At 29.0% G+C, this 19,875-nt stretch overlaps 1 protein-coding gene across 2 annotated transcripts in view; it reads left to right on the top strand.

Annotated features, from left to right (window-relative positions):
* Positions 1–24: 24 nt before the first annotated feature.
* The window catches only part of LOC106468219 (pleckstrin homology domain-containing family F member 2-like), a 32,892-nt gene continuing 13,041 nt past the window's right edge, over positions 25–19,875 (top strand). Inside the window, exons 1-4 of one of the 2 annotated variants that reach the window (XM_013928637.2) lie at positions 25–68; positions 7,755–7,819; positions 9,477–9,614; positions 11,285–11,348. In XM_013928637.2, the coding sequence (XP_013784091.1) occupies positions 53–68; positions 7,755–7,819; positions 9,477–9,614; positions 11,285–11,348 (283 nt within the window). In that variant the 5' untranslated portion in view covers positions 25–52. Of the gene's footprint in view, positions 69–5,379; positions 5,445–7,754; positions 7,820–9,476; positions 9,615–11,284; positions 11,349–19,875 lie in introns of those variants that run through there. The other variant, XM_022397131.1, reaches the window with a different exon arrangement.

Genomic DNA, 19,875 nt, shown 5'->3' with positions numbered 1-19,875 from the left:
ATATATATAGGCTTACAAAAAATCACGTGATTGAAGGCGTTTCAACAGAATAATGGTGGATCGACTGGGTAAGAAAAATAATTATTGTTATAATGATAGTACTTAATGGATGATTTATTTGTTTTAAATGGTGTTTATTTAGAACAAATGTATTTCATGTTGTTAATTGTAGTTAACGTTATGAATTGCGAATATCTCAGATGTTTTAATGTCAAACCGTGTACCATTTAAACAACATGAAAGGGGAGGACTGGGAGTTGTGAGAACATAAGTACTACTACTTATATAGCCACAATTAAGCTGTACCACTGCCAGTATTAATGTTATGTTTACTATACATTATTTTAACCTTAGATGGAAATTAATAAAATATAATGGTAAAAATCCTGGAAATCTTAACTTCTTGAGTTCAGGTAAATTTAGAAAATTTTACCTTGTAATTTAAAATTAAAATTTAACTTTATAGTACTTTAGAATTATAGAATTTATTAGAACTTAGAAGCATTGTTTAAATCATTTAGTGTAGACTGCCTATCACTATCAGTGTAATAGCAGTTAATTTAGAGAGTTGGATCAAAGTGCTCATTGTTTAAACTATATTATAATTTTTATATATAATAATAGATAAAATGACTAAAAAATCCAGAATTTGAAACTCATTTCTACTATATGAAATACTGATTAAATATTCCACTTGCCTGTGTAAGTTTGTATGTTGAGTCACTCATACTAGAAGTTAGAATAGTTTAATCTCATAAATAAAAATTTTAGTGTGAAAATCATGCTGGGGAGTCTAAATAATGTAATCCGTAGGACTTCAAGTGTTTTACATTTTTCTGAGTTGAAATATAAAATATGCCATTGCTTTTCCATTTTGATTGAAAACATCTTAATAACTATTACTTTTAAATATTTCACATTATAAAATCAGTTTTTAGTTGGTTTTTTTCAGTGAAATTTCCTAAAATTGTGGTTTAATGTACTGCTCAAAAGTAAATATATTACATAAAATCTAACTGGTTAATGTATACCATTAACTCAAGGCAGTATTATATCAACAGGAAAAAACCCAACAAAAATATGTTTACTTAAAATTCTTGTATTTTGGGCTACTTAATACTTAGTAATAAGAACAGGAATGATAGTGGTATTATAAATATAAGGATGTGGCTTTTGTGCTATCAAAATATTATTATGTTAAACAGATTGAAAATAAATACCCTTTTCTAATTTTTTGAAGAGATGTTGCATTTATATTTATGATGTTAAATTTAACTTGATATTAAAGTTTTAAATTTTTTCTGTAATTACCACAAAATAGCACAACCTTTGTAAATTTACTGTTGATCTGTAGATAGCAGTGCTCTGTAGTTCACTTTCCAGTGTATATAAAATACTAGATTTGCCAGAATGGTAGATCTACTACCACTAGTATGAAACTTAGAAGTTACTTTGGAGCTTAGTGTGAAGAGTTCAGCTGTGATCTGTTTGTTTATTTGTGAGTTTCCTATCCCTCACCAAAATGTGAATTTTGGTAAAGAAAGGATAATGTAAAGCTGTGCAATTTAATATATTACCTTATGAGCAGTGATTACACCAATTAATATCATATAACTAACCATTTAATTATACAGGCCTGCAATGGTTTTGTTGTCTGGAAATTTTTACATGTTCTACAGTAATTCCTATATGCTGCATCTGAAAATTATATCCATTTTTCTCCATAATGCAGAGATTTTTCACAAAATGTCATAATGCAATACATAAAAGATAGACCACAATGTATAGTTTTGAGACTAAAAGATGTATATTTCCCCAAAAAAATCAGGATGAATGAGGATGCATATTCATTTGACATCACTGTTCTTCCCTTTTCTTTTGTTTGTTTGTATTGTTGTTAACAAACATAATAATAAAAAATGTTCATTGTGGTAAACAAAATAATAATTTGATCTAAGTAAGAGTTGTTTTTCTTCCGGATTTGTAAAAAATCCTTATGTAATAGAAAAAAAATTAATATTATGTTCGAAATCTGTGTAGCTTATTAAAACCAAAACAACTTTTATGAAGTTAATTTGCAGGCCTGTATTATGATTAAATGAATGAATTGAAATAAATGTTTCAAATTATTAATGTTTTTGATTATATTGACAGTCGATTAATTGAAATTATATTTAAATAGATTGTTGCAAAAATAATCAACTGATAGAAATTATTTTTTTCAATAATTACTGATTTTGATTATTTCAACTCATGATTCAAGGGTCTCGGATAGAATTCCCATTGTCACCAGACTTGCTTGTCTTAGTTATGGCAAAGCTGCTAAGGCTGTCTGCCACTATCACTAATTTTGAACTGCTGACTAGAAGGAAGGCAACTGCTTCGTAGTACCTGCCAACATAATTTTTTTCTAACTGCTGCCTTGATATTTGTGTGTTAGATAATTTAATAAAAATGCATTATTCAGTCTGTTTATTCATTACTTATTAAACGACATATCAAGTGTAGCACTTATCACATACCTGGATGCACATATTGTGAAGTTAGTTTATTTAATAAAGGTGTAACACACACTTTTGTTTTCACACAAGGCCAGGTAATCTAGTCAGTCTATGAAATGAAACATAGCAAAGTCATTTCCTGACTGAAACACAATTTAGAGTAAAAATAATACTTGAGAAGAGAGAGAGACAGTTTGTAAACTTCCAAGACAAACAGTGCTACTAAAAATGATTAACTGATATATATACTGTCAAAGATATTTTGGAGAAGATTCAATATATATATATATCCCATTCTTTTTCAGTGTATGGCCTTCCCTAGTATAGTTGCCATCATTTTTATTTACTTTTTTTTGGTTGAAATTCCCATAGTTTAAGACCATCCAAACTAATAAGTATAATATTTTTACTGATGAACTACTATTAGTTAATCAGAAGAACTATGCGACACTTAGCTGAGCAGTGTGGCAATATAGATCTGTGCTAATATGTTGCTAGACTTAAGTCATTGATTGTGTATTTAATATTAGAGTTAAAAAAAGTAAAAAAAAAGAGTATTTGTAGCTTTCAAACAGGTCAAAATCTTTGCTTCAACTACATATTTTCACTTGAAATATATCTAGTTTTACGTATGAAGTTAATATAATTGTTCTTTAAAACAATAACAGTATGGAACTGTTTGGTATAATGAGTTAAATAAATTGGTACACATTTGTTTTTTAATGTTACATAGAGATTTTCAATGACTGTACCTGTTTAATTTTATGGTTTATGTGCCTTTGGGCAACAAATGAAGACATTGTTTAAGAAACTTCATACTGCATAGTAACTTATTTATTAATTATTCACTAAAATACTATAAAAAATCAGTTCAATATAAATTTCATTATGTATGTTGAAAATATTGTTCCATTTCAACAAAAATTAATTGGTTAAATTTTAAATTTTCTTTTACTTTTTAAATGCTTTTGATTTACTGTATGACCCATTTTTCATAAATTTTACACGATTTTTATCTTGATTTCAGACCTATAGCTACTTGCATTGGTAGGGAACAAAGTATTTGTGCCATAACCTTTTACAGAGTGTCATTCAACATAGTATTATATATTTTATGTCAAAGTTATGGACTATTCATTTTATCATACATTCTGATTTAGTAAAGTTTGTGGTGAGGAGAGTAAATACCAAATACAATATACAGGGATACTTGAATAAGGAAGCACATTATGCTGATAATGACCCTAGCAACATCAGCCATATTTGGTTAAGTTTGTTCATTGCTTGTTCATTTGACCAACCTTGACCTTTATCTATAATCTTGTCACCTGGTGATGTCATTTTCTTTACATACACCATTGTGTTTTATGTCTCTGTATTTATATATATAAACCATGTATTGCTTAACCACATACAATATCTGAAGAAGACAGACCAATGTTCTGTCAAAACATGTAGTGTGTTCCCCAAAAAATAAATCACTTTATTATGCTTATAAATCATTATTCATCCACTTATTGATATACAGGGATGCTGAAAGAAACTGTAGATGTGCATTTCGGAGGCTCTAGAGGTTATGTAAATGTAATATACAAAATGTGCAATGGACAAAAGTATTTTAATTCTTCACATGAACATCACCTTGCAGTCTGACTTCTAAGTCAGACTAACATCAGCAATTCACAGATACATCTTTAGTACATATAGTTTTGTAACACATTAGATTTTTTATATACAACAGGCTTGTACACATTACTAAAAGCTTGTCACATTTCATGTAGGTACACATAGTAAACTGCAAATTATAGTCAGTATTCCTTTTCCATTATGGGGTTGGTCTATTTGAGTAGAAATGAGAGTTACTGAAACCTTTATTAGTGTGAACATTTTTTGTTATCTTTTATTTAGTTTATTTAAGTAACAGTTGTGAAAAATTTAATTTCTTTCAGTGTTTAATATACCGTGGTGAACTTAAGACAAGTTTTTTTAATGTTTGATAACTAAAGTAATTAGTTGATGATGTTGAACTTGCTGTAATATCAAGATCCTAGTATGAAATGAGAGTCCTGTGTTAAAGTCGCACTCAGGATTGCTTTCTTTCATTAAAACTGTTTAATAATTTTTTAATTTTTATTGTTAAAACTTGTGACAATTCCATCCATTTGTTTAAGTCTTGAAGGGATTTTCTGTAGAAGTGAGAACAATTATATGAATGAAAAAGTATTTTTTGTTAGTTCACCATTAAAAACTTGTTTTATTCTCTATGTTGTGATAAAGCCTGTATTAACAGCTTCTACTACATAATAGTGAAAACCGGTCTTTGACCAGGTTTTAATTCTGTATAGGGGGGGTAAAATAAAAGTGAAAATGTTGATACTAAAAAGAAAATTCTTTTGAAAACTTAACCATTTTGAATTCAAAATTTTATAAATCTCATGTGTTTTTCTGTTTTATTGCCTAGATAAATTTGTATTATTTAGTTTTTCCATATACACATCACTAAAAATAATGATAGTAATAGTTACTGCTGCATTTAGCTATCAGGAAGTGTCACAGTTTGTGGTGGTTTTACTTTGTGTTCATCATTTGTGACAACATTCATACCAAATGTGTAATTTCACATATGTCTACTCCTTAGTCAAGTTTTTATCTTCTATTACTCATTTTCATACTTACTGTAACTGGGTTTGATTAGTCATAAGTTTGTGGCTTTTGTGTTACATGTACCTTATCTTCAACAGTGAGTAATTACCACACAGTAATTTCTTTGAACACATTGATTCTGTTCTGAGAGAATGGCATATTGCAAAGCAGTATGTTTGAGCTTTCATTAGATGAAGTTGTCATATTTACGCTAAGAAAAATTGCAGTTCAGTTATAACTTTTGTCAATTAGTTATATATTAAACTATGACACAAAATAAGGAGCCTCAGTGTGACTCTGGTAAGTGAACAAGATTATTTTGTGCTTTTCATTTGACATGTTTGTTTTTAAGGGCGTAATTTTGATAGGATGTGTGCCAACTGGCTTGTACAGCTGATAATTCTTTTATTGACAGTTCTTTGTTGAAATTATCAACTTTAAGTTGCTTAAATATAGGCATTTTAAGGACAACAGTAAATGGATTCTAAGCTTTAAAAGTTGGTAGTATAACTAGTAAGACTTAAAAAAATTCATTGGCTTCCAAGTTTTTCACAATTAGTTAAAAAAGTCATTTCTGTTGTAGATTTATTTTAATATTTTAAAATCCAAGGTTTGGTGTTAACTTTTTACACAGTTTGCTCTGTAGGGGAAGTAGATGCCATGTTTCACTTGCCTAGTTGTAATGTGTAAGTGCTGTACATGCACACAAATTTTGTTGCATTATTATGTCATAATACTTTATAACTTGTGTAAACATCACTTCTATTGTCTTAAATAAAGGACAATATCAAAATTGTTTCATGCATTTGACACAAGGTAAATATCAGATTGATGTATTTCAATCAAACTACAAACAATTAGAAAAAAGCATGCTCTCATTATGAATTACATATCTACTTAGACAGTAGTCATAATGAATTAAGCATTGTTAAATTCCAATAAATAGAGTATATCTCCAAAAATAATGCATTTCATTCAAAAGCCAATATCATGGCATGACAATACTTGAATATGTAAAGGAAATGCGCACAGATTAACACAAGGAAATATATACCAGAAAGTGTATTTAAAAATTTTTTACCAGTCTTTATTTTCTAATGACAAACAAGTGGAACTAAGGTAAGAAGGTTTTTCTCACTTGCCAGGTCAAACAGATGAATTTTCAAACTATCTCAAATGGAAAATGTAACAAAAAAACTTAATCAAGCTCTTGTATATTTTTTATTAGTGAATTATAGAACTACTTAGATGTTCTTGTCTGAGATTTCATGCATATGTGTAGTATATGTTTAGTAACTTTATAGAGTAGGTAAAGCTGCACTATAGTAATGCCCCCTGTATCAGGAAACAAAATTAGTTTACTTAGCAACTAGAAGCATGAATTTCTGTATATGTATCAGTTCTGACACTTGGAAATTATAGGTTAGTTTTTTAGTGTATGTTACATGTGATAGAATGGCCACCTAACTATCGTGCCTAATCATTTGTAGACTCATTGGTGAAAGTCCTGTGCTTAGAAATGCATCTTGTCTCTTCTAACCTAAGTAATTACTTGCATTTCGGGCATCACCGTGGTAATAACCTTTAATGTGCTGTGTTCAGATGTAACATTAACTCTACCCTGTCCGGTTGAGTGCATCCTGCCCTGAGGACAGAATTGCTCCACTGAATTAAAACAATTATGGAAAATAAACTTGAAGTTGTTCTTCCACACATTTAAAAAAACAACAAGAACTTCAGAGTTTAGATTTATTCAATAACAATTTTTTTATTCAAACAGAATTTTGATTTTGTGTTTTTTCAGCACACTATGATGAAAACATAGGTTATTGTGAATCTCCTAAATTTTTTTCTGAGAACAATACAGTACATATACAATATAATATACATAATATAGCCCCCTAGAAAGAACTGCAAGATAATTTTGAACAAAACCTTTACCCTTAATATAAGTGTTGTTATGTATGTATGTAGTGTGTGTGTGTGTGTATATATATATATATATATATATATATATCTATATAAATTATTATAAAATAGGTCTAAAACTTCTTACTTGTATTACATGAAACCTGATTTAAAAAATTGGGCTTAAAGTTTTGGTATGGTGAAAGAGCTGTTGAGCTATTTTTATTGTATGTCAGTGATAATAAACACAGTGAAACTGTGGTGTTTTTAAATCAAAACAAAGATAATACTTATAGTTTTATTGAATAAGAATTTTATTGGAAAGTTCTACAAGAATCAAGAAATAAATAAAAATCAATAACAGGAATCTACAAAAAGGATAAACATTTTTACTTGTTTCCTAAAAATTATCACAATGAATTCTTTCAAAATTCATGATCTCATACAAATGTTACATACAAGAATATTTTATTTTGCAGAAGGTGTATAATGTTTAAAAAGTTCATCTCAAGTTTCAAAAATTTTCATACGGGAGGAGGATTTTTTTTTTACAATACAATAAAATAAACCATACAACTAGTGCATCAAACTGACACACCTGAGTGCTTCAGAGTTAAGTAAATCTGCTCATAATTTCTTGGTTGTATTGTACTTATAATATGCAAGACTTACTTCATGGTCTGCTTTCTTCTTCTGTTTCAGTGAACAGTGAAGCCAATGCATGCCGTATTGCTGCTGTTGAAAGCTGCTTTGGCAGTTCAGGGGAGGTGAGTTTATCAACTAATGTTTCCTATAAATTTGCATATTATTTTTGAAGTTTTTATTTTTTACTCCTCTTACTAAATCATCTTCTTGTTTAGCTCCATCTTGAATTTTTTTGTGATTTAGAAAAATATATTATTGGGAAACATAAAAAATATTTAATCTGATCTTCCATTCTGACAAAAAGAAATATTTCTCAATGTTTTATTAGAGGATTTAACATATATGAAACATTCTTCAAGGGTTGCATAAAGTTTTTCACATAGTTCTTTTACTTTATGCTTGCAAATATTTCCACCTGTCGGTAATTGAATATAATATTGTTATGGTGGCATTAAACTCATCATTTAAAATAGGGGGATCATCCACAGTTTTACTCCATTTTCAAATTTCAACAAAACTTAAGCTGAAGAAGGGATTTAGGGGTAGGATTTATTGACCAGCAGCATCTTCTCCAAATTTTGTGAACTTTTTTTCTGTTTCCTCTTTTCTGTTTCCCACTTCCCATTACCCTATTGTTAAAGATTTCATCATTCCATGTGTATGCCTTCACATGAATAAAAGTAGAGGGTTATGAAAAAGCTTATATTTTGTACACTTGTGAAAATGGCAAAAACTAAGGAGAAATCTTTAGTTATACTGCTTAAAAAGGGATAAATATAAATTTAATAACGCTATGAAAGGTTATAGAATTTAGGCATAGGTATTATATTGTTTAAAGGAAGTATGAATATGCATTTTAAAACAGATATACATTCTTTGAACCTTAATTTTAGTAGGATTTTATTTCTAAGTAAATATTGATTAAATAATTGAGAAATTGTAATTTTTTCCTTTGGCATTAAGTAAAATATACATGCATTTTAATCAATAGTTGAATATACGTATTAGCTAATATCATTTTATAATTTTTTTTCAAAACATTTAGTATATTGATTTGAAATCCACCATATAATGTGCAATTAAACAGACTATAATTATTTTTTAACAGTATAAAATTCATTCTTCATGGAAGTATCAGCATTAAATATGCCAAAATAAAATTATATAATTGTGTAATTATATATTTGTTTCTGTGCCATCTAATTTTTGGTTTTAGAGGAGATCCAAAAAACAGTTCTGTCCAGAAAAGCTCAGCTTATATCTGTATGTTAGAAATGAAAATAATATATGTAAATACAGTGTAGTAGTTTTAGTTGTTAAAAGTGAATTACCCACAAACAATAGTGGTTTAACCTTTTAGCTCAGTTAGTAGAGTACCTGTCTGGTGCGTGAGGGGTCTCATTTTAAAATCCAAGGCAGGGAAATATGTCCTAAACAAAATAAATTTCCATATTGGTGCCCAACTAGGGACCATCCCACAATAGTGAAATTAGGCCCAGGATAGGCCTTATTTTTATGTGCATGTGTTGGAGAATATAATAGTTTGAGTTCTTAAAAGTAACTTACTAGCAAGGACTAAGGAGTTAACTCTTTAGTTTGGCTTGTAGAACACTCATATGTATGTATATATATGTCCATGAGTTAACTTTATATATTCTCTAACTTATAATTGGGTGGATTACTAAGGTTTTCAGTTATTTTTTTAGAGAAAGAAATTTAAGGTGAAAAATTGTTTGTTTATGTATATGGACACTTACATCTTAATGTTATTATCTGTAGCCACTTGCAGTGTCTGGTCGTGTGTTAGTGGGAGAGGGAGTACTAACCAAGATGTGTCGTAAAAAACCTAAACCACGTCAGTTTTTTCTCTTTAATGACATCTTGGTGTATGGTAACATAGTCATCAACAAGAAAAAGGTGAGCAGCCTCAATCAATTTTTTGAATCTCTTTCTCTCTTCATAATATATATAAATATATAGTGTTGTATTCTTAGATTCTCTTAAAGCAGATCTTCAGTTAAAGAGTTGCCTCCAAAAGAAAAGAAAGATTCACAGGGAAAATAATAATCACAAAAAAGAAATAATTCAAAAAATAGCCACTATGTTGGTCAGTGGTAAACTTGCACACTTGCAATGTCAGAAACGGAGACTCAGTTCCTTGTGGTGGACAGAGTGCTGGTAGCCAATTATATAGTTTTGCACTGAAACAAAAACAAACAAACCAATGAAAACAAACAAGCAAACAGTACATTCCTAATTTTTTTAAGAATCTGATTTGTACAAGAAGAATATGAGCAAAAGGAAATATAAACAGAGTTATGATTGTTAAAAGAATAGTCTCTAGTTTTCAACAAGAGGGAATCCTCAATAGCTGTGGCTGTAATTAGATATCAAATTGATCAAGAGGAGCTAAAAGTTTGTATTTGCAAAAAAAACTCAGAACCATTCTATGAGTTGTTGTGCCATGGGTAAAAATGTACTGGTTTGAAATTATAGTAAGTTTTATATATATATATTTAATATTAGTGAATAAGAAAGGTAATTAAAGTAAAGAATTCGTTAATCTTGATTGTTCAGTACTGAATTAATAGTGCTTTCCATGCAAAAAAAATACTCAAAATACTTTTGCCCTATAAGTTGACATTGTAATTCAAAGTGTAGTCTGTAGTAAAATAGAGGAACACTAAGCTTACATCTTAATGTTAACTTTTTACTTAACTATTTTCGTTATATGGTAAGATGTAGTCTAAAACAAATGTTAATTATTGCAAATAATTGCTGTGAATCTCACATTTTACTTTTAGTAATCTCAAATATATTTTATGTTTAGGCCTGGTTTAAATGCATACACTATAATATGTAAATTGCAGTTTCATGGCCTCGTCTGCAAGATCTTCAAATGTGGATTAATTTTGTCTCGCGTGAATCAGAATTGGTTAGTCAGGAACAGTATATTGTTTTTTTCTTTATTTTGAACTGTGTGTAGCTTAATTTTTTTTTTTTTCAATTTTGGCACTGAACTGAGGTACAACATTGTTGCCATTGTCTTGGTAATTGGAATTGATTATTAGAATTAATTGGCTTGACAAAACCTTTTGTGATCAACTTGTGAAGCTTGTGAGTGATTGGGCCTTTGTTCTGCTTCCTTCAAAGACACGTTTCCATTTCAAAGACATTGTTCTTTAATATCACTTGCATACATTTAAAGTACCATAACAAAAGCATGTGAACACCTCTCAAATGTTTAATGACTCACCAAGCATTGAAGGAAATTCATTGCATATATGAACAAACACGCACAAATAGATAAATTTGCTGAAATGCGTACAAGATTTCAAAACTGTGTAGTCTACTCTGAAGCTCTATAAAAAGTTCAGTATTACAGTAACTAAATAAACTTTCAGTTTATTTGAAAGTTCAATTAGAACATTCCATGAACTATACAGATAACTAGAAAATAGCCATTATTTTAATGTGTAAAGTTTAAGTTGATATGATTGAATAGATGTGAATTTGTTTGTGGTATATTTTTCAGTGAAATGAAATTTGTTTGTCTTGAGTTGATTCAGTAACTTGTTTTGATTTAGTATAACAAGCAACACATTATTCCACTGGAGGAAGTAAAGCTTGAAAACCTTGCTGATGATGGAGGTGAGCTATATAACTAATTTTTTCCTTTACTGTTGATATAAACTTTCCATTCTTTAAGGCATATTCTTTGTGCATTGGATCTCATCTTCCAAAATACCATAAGCTTTGTCAGCCATTTTATCATGACTTTTGCCAATTATATTCTTAGTCATGAGTGTATTGCCTTGGGTTAGACTCAATAACCATCTTCAGAGCATCAATATCAATACCAACATCTCGGCCCCTGCCATCACAGTTTATAAGGCTAAAGTCACCTGAACGAAATTTGATGAACCATCGTTGACACTTACGAACTTTCAAAACATTTCCATAAACTTCTTTGATATTCTTTGTGGCTATAGAAGCATTGTTTCTCTTGTATTCAAACAGCATTACATGCCGAATGTGTGTCTCAGCATGTGCCATCACTATGAGGGATTAGAGTGTACTAAATTTTCACATTATAAAGGCTACACTAACGTGACGTTTAGGTGGTTCATTTAACTATTATACATGATGTACATTTTTTGGGGGTGGTTAATGAAAGTGTTCCAAAACGCGACATTAAATTCTTAAGGTCCTAATAGTTTAATTTCTAACATCTTACACTGAAACAAATGATAATTAAGTTGGTTTCAACTGTCTTCGAACTATTTTTTTAGTACCAACCATATAATACCAACTGTACTAACTGTGTAATATATTTTCCACACACTGTATATATTTATTCTGTTTAAGAAATTAGCACACAGGATCACATACAAAAGTTCTAATGTTTTTCAAACGAGACCCTAAACTCAAGTGCTTTCAAATAGTTTGCTATTCTTCTTCAGGAATACTGAAGAAGAATAGTGAACTATTCCAAAGCAAAAGAGTTTTGGGTCTCTTTGAAAACCTTTATATATGTATATAGGGAAATAAAATAAACAAATAGCCAGAAGGGGTGTTTAATGAAAGTGTTCCAAAACGTGACATTAATTTCTTGATGACCTAATATTTAAAATGGGTAATACTCATTTGAGATATTACTACTTTGTGAAGAAACAATTTGTTCCATACAGATGAGGATGGAAGAAAGCATGTATATGGCATTTTTATTTTTTTACAAAATAATAATGTCAAAAATAATTTGTTTTAAATGAATGAAAAATTCTTTCATTTGTTTGTGTTTGAATATAATAAAAGTTAACAATATATTTTCAATAAAAGGATTTGTTTCACCTAAATAGTTTGCACACTAAACCTAAAACTTGCCTGATGTCTTGTTACAGAAGAGTATCCTTGTAGCTGTCAAACAAATATAATTTAACACAAAAACATTTTCAGGCATGAAAAGATTGTAAAAAAACTGTAAAAAAGAAGTTACCAAATGTGCAGTTTGTACCTAAGAGTTGTAAACTTCACATGAAAATCCTTTGTTTATACTCTGAAAGGAGCTTCAAATAGTTACTATGTCAACAGATAACAAATTATTGCCAAAAAACACTTTGTTTACTCTGTATTGATATTAATAGATTAGAATCTCTGATGTCCAGTTGTTTTTATCCAGCTTTTTCCTTCTTGAAGCTGAGTTTCATTAATAATTGTTCAGACTACATGCAGTGACATTATAACATAATGGCAAAAAAAGGCTGTAATAATAAAACTATTGACAGGGAAAAATAATACATGGAAAACAAAACAATTCATTATGGGCAGAAAAGTCCTAAACAGAAAACAATTAATACATGTGTCATTTCAAGGCAAGGCTTCTCAGATCTGCACATTAATGAATGTTAAAAATAATTTTCATATTTCTCTGTGAAAGTACATTAAATAAATGTTATATGATGCTAAAATATCAGTTATAAAACATTTTTGAGTAAAATTGATGAGATAAGTGTTAAAATTATATTTTTTTTATTGACATTTTGAAAGTTGAATGACATCAAATACTTGTAACTGAGAAACAAAGTTTAAATTACAGAAAATTGGATCTTAATTATTAGCAAATTAAGACTAACAAGAAGAGTTTTAGTAAATAGGATTTTGATCTAAATTGCATATGATGAACTACTTACTTTCTGCATGACACAAAGCTGCAAAGGCTACCATATTGATTAGAGGTTATCATAGTTTAATGGCATACTGAGAACATATCTCAGTTTAGCCATAAAAACAGTACAATTCAAACAATACAAATAAACTTTTACTGCCCAGTTTTGTAAACAAAGTATCAAAATATGACACTAGCCTGCTAAAAAACCCCATGGACTGTTTGGTGGGAGCTGTTTACAGCCTTTGTCATTTTCAGACATGAAGGACTGTAAATTCATTTCTAATCTACCTTATGATTTTTTTTGTTGTTCTTATTTATTTTTTTTAAGTACTTATATTTTCATTCTATTTGTATCTTTTTAATTATAAACAAACATCTGCTCATAGCTAGCCACTAGAATTAAAAACAATTGATACAAATTAGACTAGTCTAGCAGTGATAAGTGAAAACCTGTGTAGATATCAGCAATGTTTTTTTATGTTGAAAGTTATGATTTTAAATATATGTCATTTAGCAACTACAAATAAAATTATGATTATTGAAAGGAATGTATTATTTTTTACTGATTTTGATTGTTAAACTGATGAAATCAGTGTCTATGTTATTGGGTTTAGCACAGAGTTATATGGTAATCATTCAGTTGTGTGATTGTATAGTAGATATTTGACTGTTTTAACTGGCAAACTAATACCATAAATATTTATATATTGTGTGTTTGTGTGTGTATATATATAGATTGAGCAAGCTTAAACTATCACATGTATAATTTTCAACTTTTCAGGAAATACTATGTCAAAGAATAAGTTTTCTTTTTTTAATCATCTTTGCACAGATTTCCTCAGTATATTAGTTTTTTTTTGCACACATATTAATGTACACTGTTCATTTAACATATACAGAAGAATATATACTACAACTTTATTATCATAAAATTTGTTTATATTTAAAAATGGCATAAATATGCAGTAAGCAAAACTCAAAACCCTAATGAAAAAAAGGGAATTCAAATAAAGTTTAAAAATTTAGATACTTGTTATTAGAGCCACATATATACATGTATATATATATATATTTAGAATTGTTATAATATTTTGTGCAGGTTGACATTGTAACCTTTGAGTTGAAGGTCAGCTTTTTTGTCAAATTAATACCCCAACATGTTCATGTAACTGAATGAATGAACAGTTAGTCCTTCTCTGTGTTAATTGCTTGAATAGTGTGTTTATTGTTGAAAAAGAAATGTATACAGTTTTCTTAATATGACAAATTAAGCTCCAGTTATTCATATATAAGAGTTAAAATTAAATGGTGTTTCTTATAGCCAAAGTTTGGTTAATCATTAAAGAAACAAAGTGTTGAAAGGATTAACAGGAATGTTATATCATTCGTCAGTACAAACTGTTTCCAATTCTTTCATGAAAGTTGAAGTAAGAAGATGATCTTCAAATATTTTTTTAAGGTTTTTGATGGGACTAAGATGTAACAGTTGGACTATCCGAGTTATATGACTGAAAGCTTATTCATGCCTAACAAACAAGTCTGCAGCTAAGTTTTACAGTGTTAGTGTATGATTTGACATCTGGAAAGACATCCTCTTCATTGAAATAAATGAATAATAGAGTAAATGCGTTATCTGTTTTCTATGTCTTTCAGTACAATAAAGGGACCAAATCTATACCAACAAATCGTAACATCCTATAATGAATCCTTACAGCTGAAACCGAACACTTTTTGAGGTTGTTTCCACACACTTGTGTGTCTGTTCGGTAAGAAAAGAATGAATGTTTTCTCATCCAAACTAAATCACGTTTGGATATTGTTAGCAAGGCTACAGTTTGTGGTTATTTTGACCTTGGAAGTACAATAACCTAACCATTTGAAAGGAGTTCAAGTCATTAGGGAAACTGGCATTTTTTTCCATTTTAACTCACTTTTTTGTGTTATAAGTAGAATAATGCTTTTTATTTCTTTTACATACAACAGTATTTACTTAACACCAAAGATATTCCTTATGTCCAATAAGCAGACTTTTCATATTCATCATTTGAAATCAGTTATAATTAGGTAAGCTTAATTGTAGTTGTCACACAAGAAAAGTAACCAAACAACTATAAAACAGTGTTAAAGATGAAATGGTAAACCAAAATCATAAGACATTCATTCAGTGAAGTGTTTACAAATAAAAAGATTCGTTTTTTTTTTCTATTCTGTTGCTTTTGCATTGATAGAAAGACTTGCTTTCTTGGTCTTACATTTTGCTTTGAAGATATAAAATGATCTAACAGTAATAAGTAATTTTGATGAGAATGCATATTTTTCCTCACCATAAACACCATAAAGCAAAATCTCATTTCTTCAACACAGGTTAAATCTCGGAGAACAGAAACTTTTATATATTATATTTTAACTTTTTAGCTTTTAACTTGTTAGTTCCAATTCATGATTTACACATTGTAATGCATTTATTTGTATAGTTGCTTTGAAAACAATGTGTGTGTGTGTGTGTGTGTGTGTGTTGTAGACTAACAAAATGATCACTGTTAACTAGTGTTCTTTAGAGGAATCTTAATAAAGATCTTTAGTATGTGTGTGTTTTTTTGGAGGTTAGAATATTATAGCACAGAAATACTGTAGGAGCATGTAAGACAAGAAAAACATAGATAACATATTTACTACAATATTGTGTAAGTGTTAAATATGATACCTTGTATATATATTTATATATATATATTAAGAATTCCTGCAGACATGTATGTTTGTTTGGTTGATGGTTAATAAAGGAAGTGAGTCACTGTAACCACGCTCATTAAAACAGGAAATAGGCTTGGAACTTTATATCAGTAGGAAATGTGTACCAGAATTTGTATTTGTTTTATGATATAAGAGGCAATTTTTCTAGTGAATTATTTTCTGTTGTAGCATAAGAGAAATAATGGTAAAACAATACATTTTTTAGTTTAAAAACTGATTTTATGAGACCCTACACTTTCACTCTGAATTAGTATGAGCTACAAGACACCTCTCCAGATTCTTTTAGTAAAGTTAGAGAGTTAAAAAATCTCAGTAGGAAAATTACCTAATTGAAAATTATAATTGTTCACTGAACTTGGTTGTCAAAGCTTATAACTTTCAGAAAAAGCTTACGTAGGGTTCGTAGTCCCAAACAAAAATTATCAATATTTTTGAAACTTAATGATATGAAGAACCACTTATATAATGCTACCAAGTAGTTTAATTTTAAATGTAGCTACCACAGATGTTTTCATAGTTAGACATATAAAAAATTTTTTTACTGTTTGTTAAGATGCATTGTTCAAGTCGGCTCTTAGGTTGCTTTGTTGATTTCCCTGAACTTGTTGAGTTGAAATGTATATCTAAGCCCATTTTGATACTTATAAAGATCAAGTTTTCACATTTTTAGCTTTATGGAAATCCTCTAAACACAGTATAAGACTTTTCAATTTTCTGATATAACTGACCTTTTTCACATTTTTTTTATGCTTTTAGACTTGCTTTTCATCATAAAAGTTATGACCCAAAATAATTTGTAACAAATGCATATTTCACACTGTTTATTGTAAATTAGCAGTGTGGTCTGTTTCTAGAAAATTCACTCTAATTGAACAGTTAAGAAGTTTAAAATTAAATTGATTTAACTATACAATGGCTGCAAAAGTGTTCTGCACATTGTTTGCCAAAGAATTTGGTTGATAGATTAAGATTACTCAAAAACAAATCTTTTACAAAAAAAAAAAAAGAATAAACAGGCTATAGATGAATGATAGGCCTTGCCATATAGGTTATCATCTGTAGGTGTGGAAAAATATTAGTATTGTTAATACACCATTAATCCTTAGAAAGAAAGAAAACTGTCGGTAATGCATTGTAGAACTGAATAATCCACATGTTTATGGTGTCTATTTTGTAAGCACTATTTCACTACTTTAGAACTGGTAAAAGAAATAAAAAGAAAAATTTAAGGCCTTTTTGATTCATTTAAAGTTAAATGTACAAGTGATTGTAATTATAAATTTGGAGAATTAAAAAATTGTTGGTAAATGAACAAGTATTTAGATTTGTTGGTAAGTGAGATTTCCAAATGGTGAAGTTGTTTTAGGTGTCAAGATGTGTATATTTATACTTTAGTCAGTGCTCAGTAACCAGGTGTGGACTAATCAGTCAGAATGTTTTTACATGTTTTTAGAGAACTGTTCTGCATCAACTCTATTATAACAAAGTATTCTAATATACACTTAAAGATGCTTAGATCAGCAGATAATGGGTGTTTTGGTAAATTAATTTTATAATGATGCATATGATTTTTTTTATGTTTTTGTTTTATTTTGATTCATTTTTTGTTAGAGTAATAATTCATCTTTACTGAAATATTTCACACTATATCCAACTGCCACATAAACAAATGTCCAGTTTAAAGAATATTGTAGAATGCAGTAAATAATTAAGAAAAATATGTAGTAATTGCCCATGTATTGTAAAATGTTATCCTTTAAGAGAATCTTGGTTTTGTAAGTTTCTTGCTAATTTGTTTATGTAATGTACAACTGTTCATTTCAATGTAAGAAACCATTTTTTTTTATTTTTGTTTTTCACAAAGGTAGTTTTCTTTACCAGGCTCCATGTGTGACTAATAAATCTCCTTAAATGATTGCTTAAGTGCCATTGTGAATACAATAGATGATTTCTTACTATGAATAATATAGACCTAATACAAATGTTTTAGAAGTGAATTCAGTTACAAGATCCAAGTCTGTAGTGTTCAGTATTTACTCCATACTTAAATATTTTTTGTGTAAATAAAAAAAATAAAAAATTTGAACACTAAAGCTTTAAAGTTATGGTTTAAAGCTGGTGAAATATTGGAAAACCAATAGGATTTAAAACTTATAAAAACAATTTTAACTTGTTTTTATAACAACACTAAACGTATTAGTTGTTTATCAGTCTGTGGGATATGTTTATGTACTGTTCATATATGCTATACATTCACCTTAAAAAAGAAGATGAAATTAAAAACAATTAATACACTACTCTGAAACAACTAACTTTCTGGCTATCCTGTGTGTAATACCACACATTGAAATGTAAATAGTAATTCTAAATCATTTTCTCTTCAGAGGAAGAATGTTTTATTTTTTAACTTAAGATTTCTAAGTTTAACAAATGTTCTAAAATGCTCCTGTAGCATAATTACATTTATCCTCTTATGTTTTCGTCAGTGGATTGGCTGTTTATTTTATTAAGTAGGGATCTTGAACTATTTTGTGTGAAACTGTTCATACAGTATTCTTCTTTGGAAATGAAAAAAACAAAAAACATTTCACTTAAAAAGTTTGAGTTTTGTTCCTTTGTTTCTACAATAGTCCCAGTATCAGTATTTTCTTGTATAAAATTATATACATTTTTTCTTCTAGAAACATTATTTAATTTTACCAAAAAAATTTTCAGCTGTGAAAGAGTATCCAGTGGGATTCAGTTCTTTGTGTGTACAATGACTTTCAGCCCATTTCATTTACTAAAATGGTTAGAAAAAAAAGGCCTAATTGCTGGATACTAGACTTTTTTGAAATATTATTTCAGTCCATACAATCATCAGAAATGTATAGTTGTTGTAAAGCAAGAATTGTTGCACATATTACTGATAGAAATGACATGGTAAAATGCTTGTTTAATAAGATCGAGAGCTGAAAAATTTAGTTTATTTTCTGTCTTTATATCTCTCGTTTGAATTCTCATGTGTTTATTGTAATATTGGTATTCTTATTTTCAAGTAGTTTTATTTTTGTTTAATATTATATTTTGCTGTATTTATGTTTAATTCATGTTTAAGAATATTCTTAGTTATATTTTAACTTCACCTGTTATTTATAGCACACATATTATACAATGTAAACATTTTCTGGATTAGTTTGTGTACTTAGTCACAGTGTTAACCGATGTTGGATACTAAAACATAAAATATTGATTCATTTAGTACATACTTTAACCCTTTAGCATCTCCACCTGTATATTTACACCAATTACGGTAATGGAAAAAAAAAACCTTTCATGGATGTTAAAGAGTTAAGATTTGGTATCAACTGTAAACCACCGCTTGAGATTCAGTTGTGGAAAGACAGTTGATAATGTAGGTTCACATGTCTTTGATTATATTAAATATGAACAGTTTACATAAATAACTTGGCTTTGTTACCAAGTTTTTAGGCATCCCTGCAAAAATTTATAAAGGCCCTTTAAAAAAATATAACCACATTAAAGCTATATTTTCTAGCTTTCTTTGGGCCTCCTGAGCTCTTGCCTCCCCCCTCTTTCTCTCTCTCTCTCTCTCTCTCTCTCTCTCTACACACACACACACACACACACACACACACACACACACACACACACACACACACACACACACACACGTACACTACTACTACTCTACTCGAGTGTAGTCGTCTACTAACTTAACTTACTACTTACTTCTCTTCTCTACTACTTACTTTACTT

Source organism: Limulus polyphemus, unplaced genomic scaffold (genome assembly GCF_000517525.1).
Source record: "Limulus polyphemus unplaced genomic scaffold, Limulus_polyphemus-2.1.2 Scaffold86, whole genome shotgun sequence".
In the NCBI taxonomy this organism is placed as follows: Eukaryota; Metazoa; Arthropoda; class Merostomata; order Xiphosura; family Limulidae; genus Limulus; species Limulus polyphemus.
The sequence above is the reverse complement of the archived record's forward strand: the minus strand, read 5'-3'. Positions and strand labels throughout refer to the sequence as shown.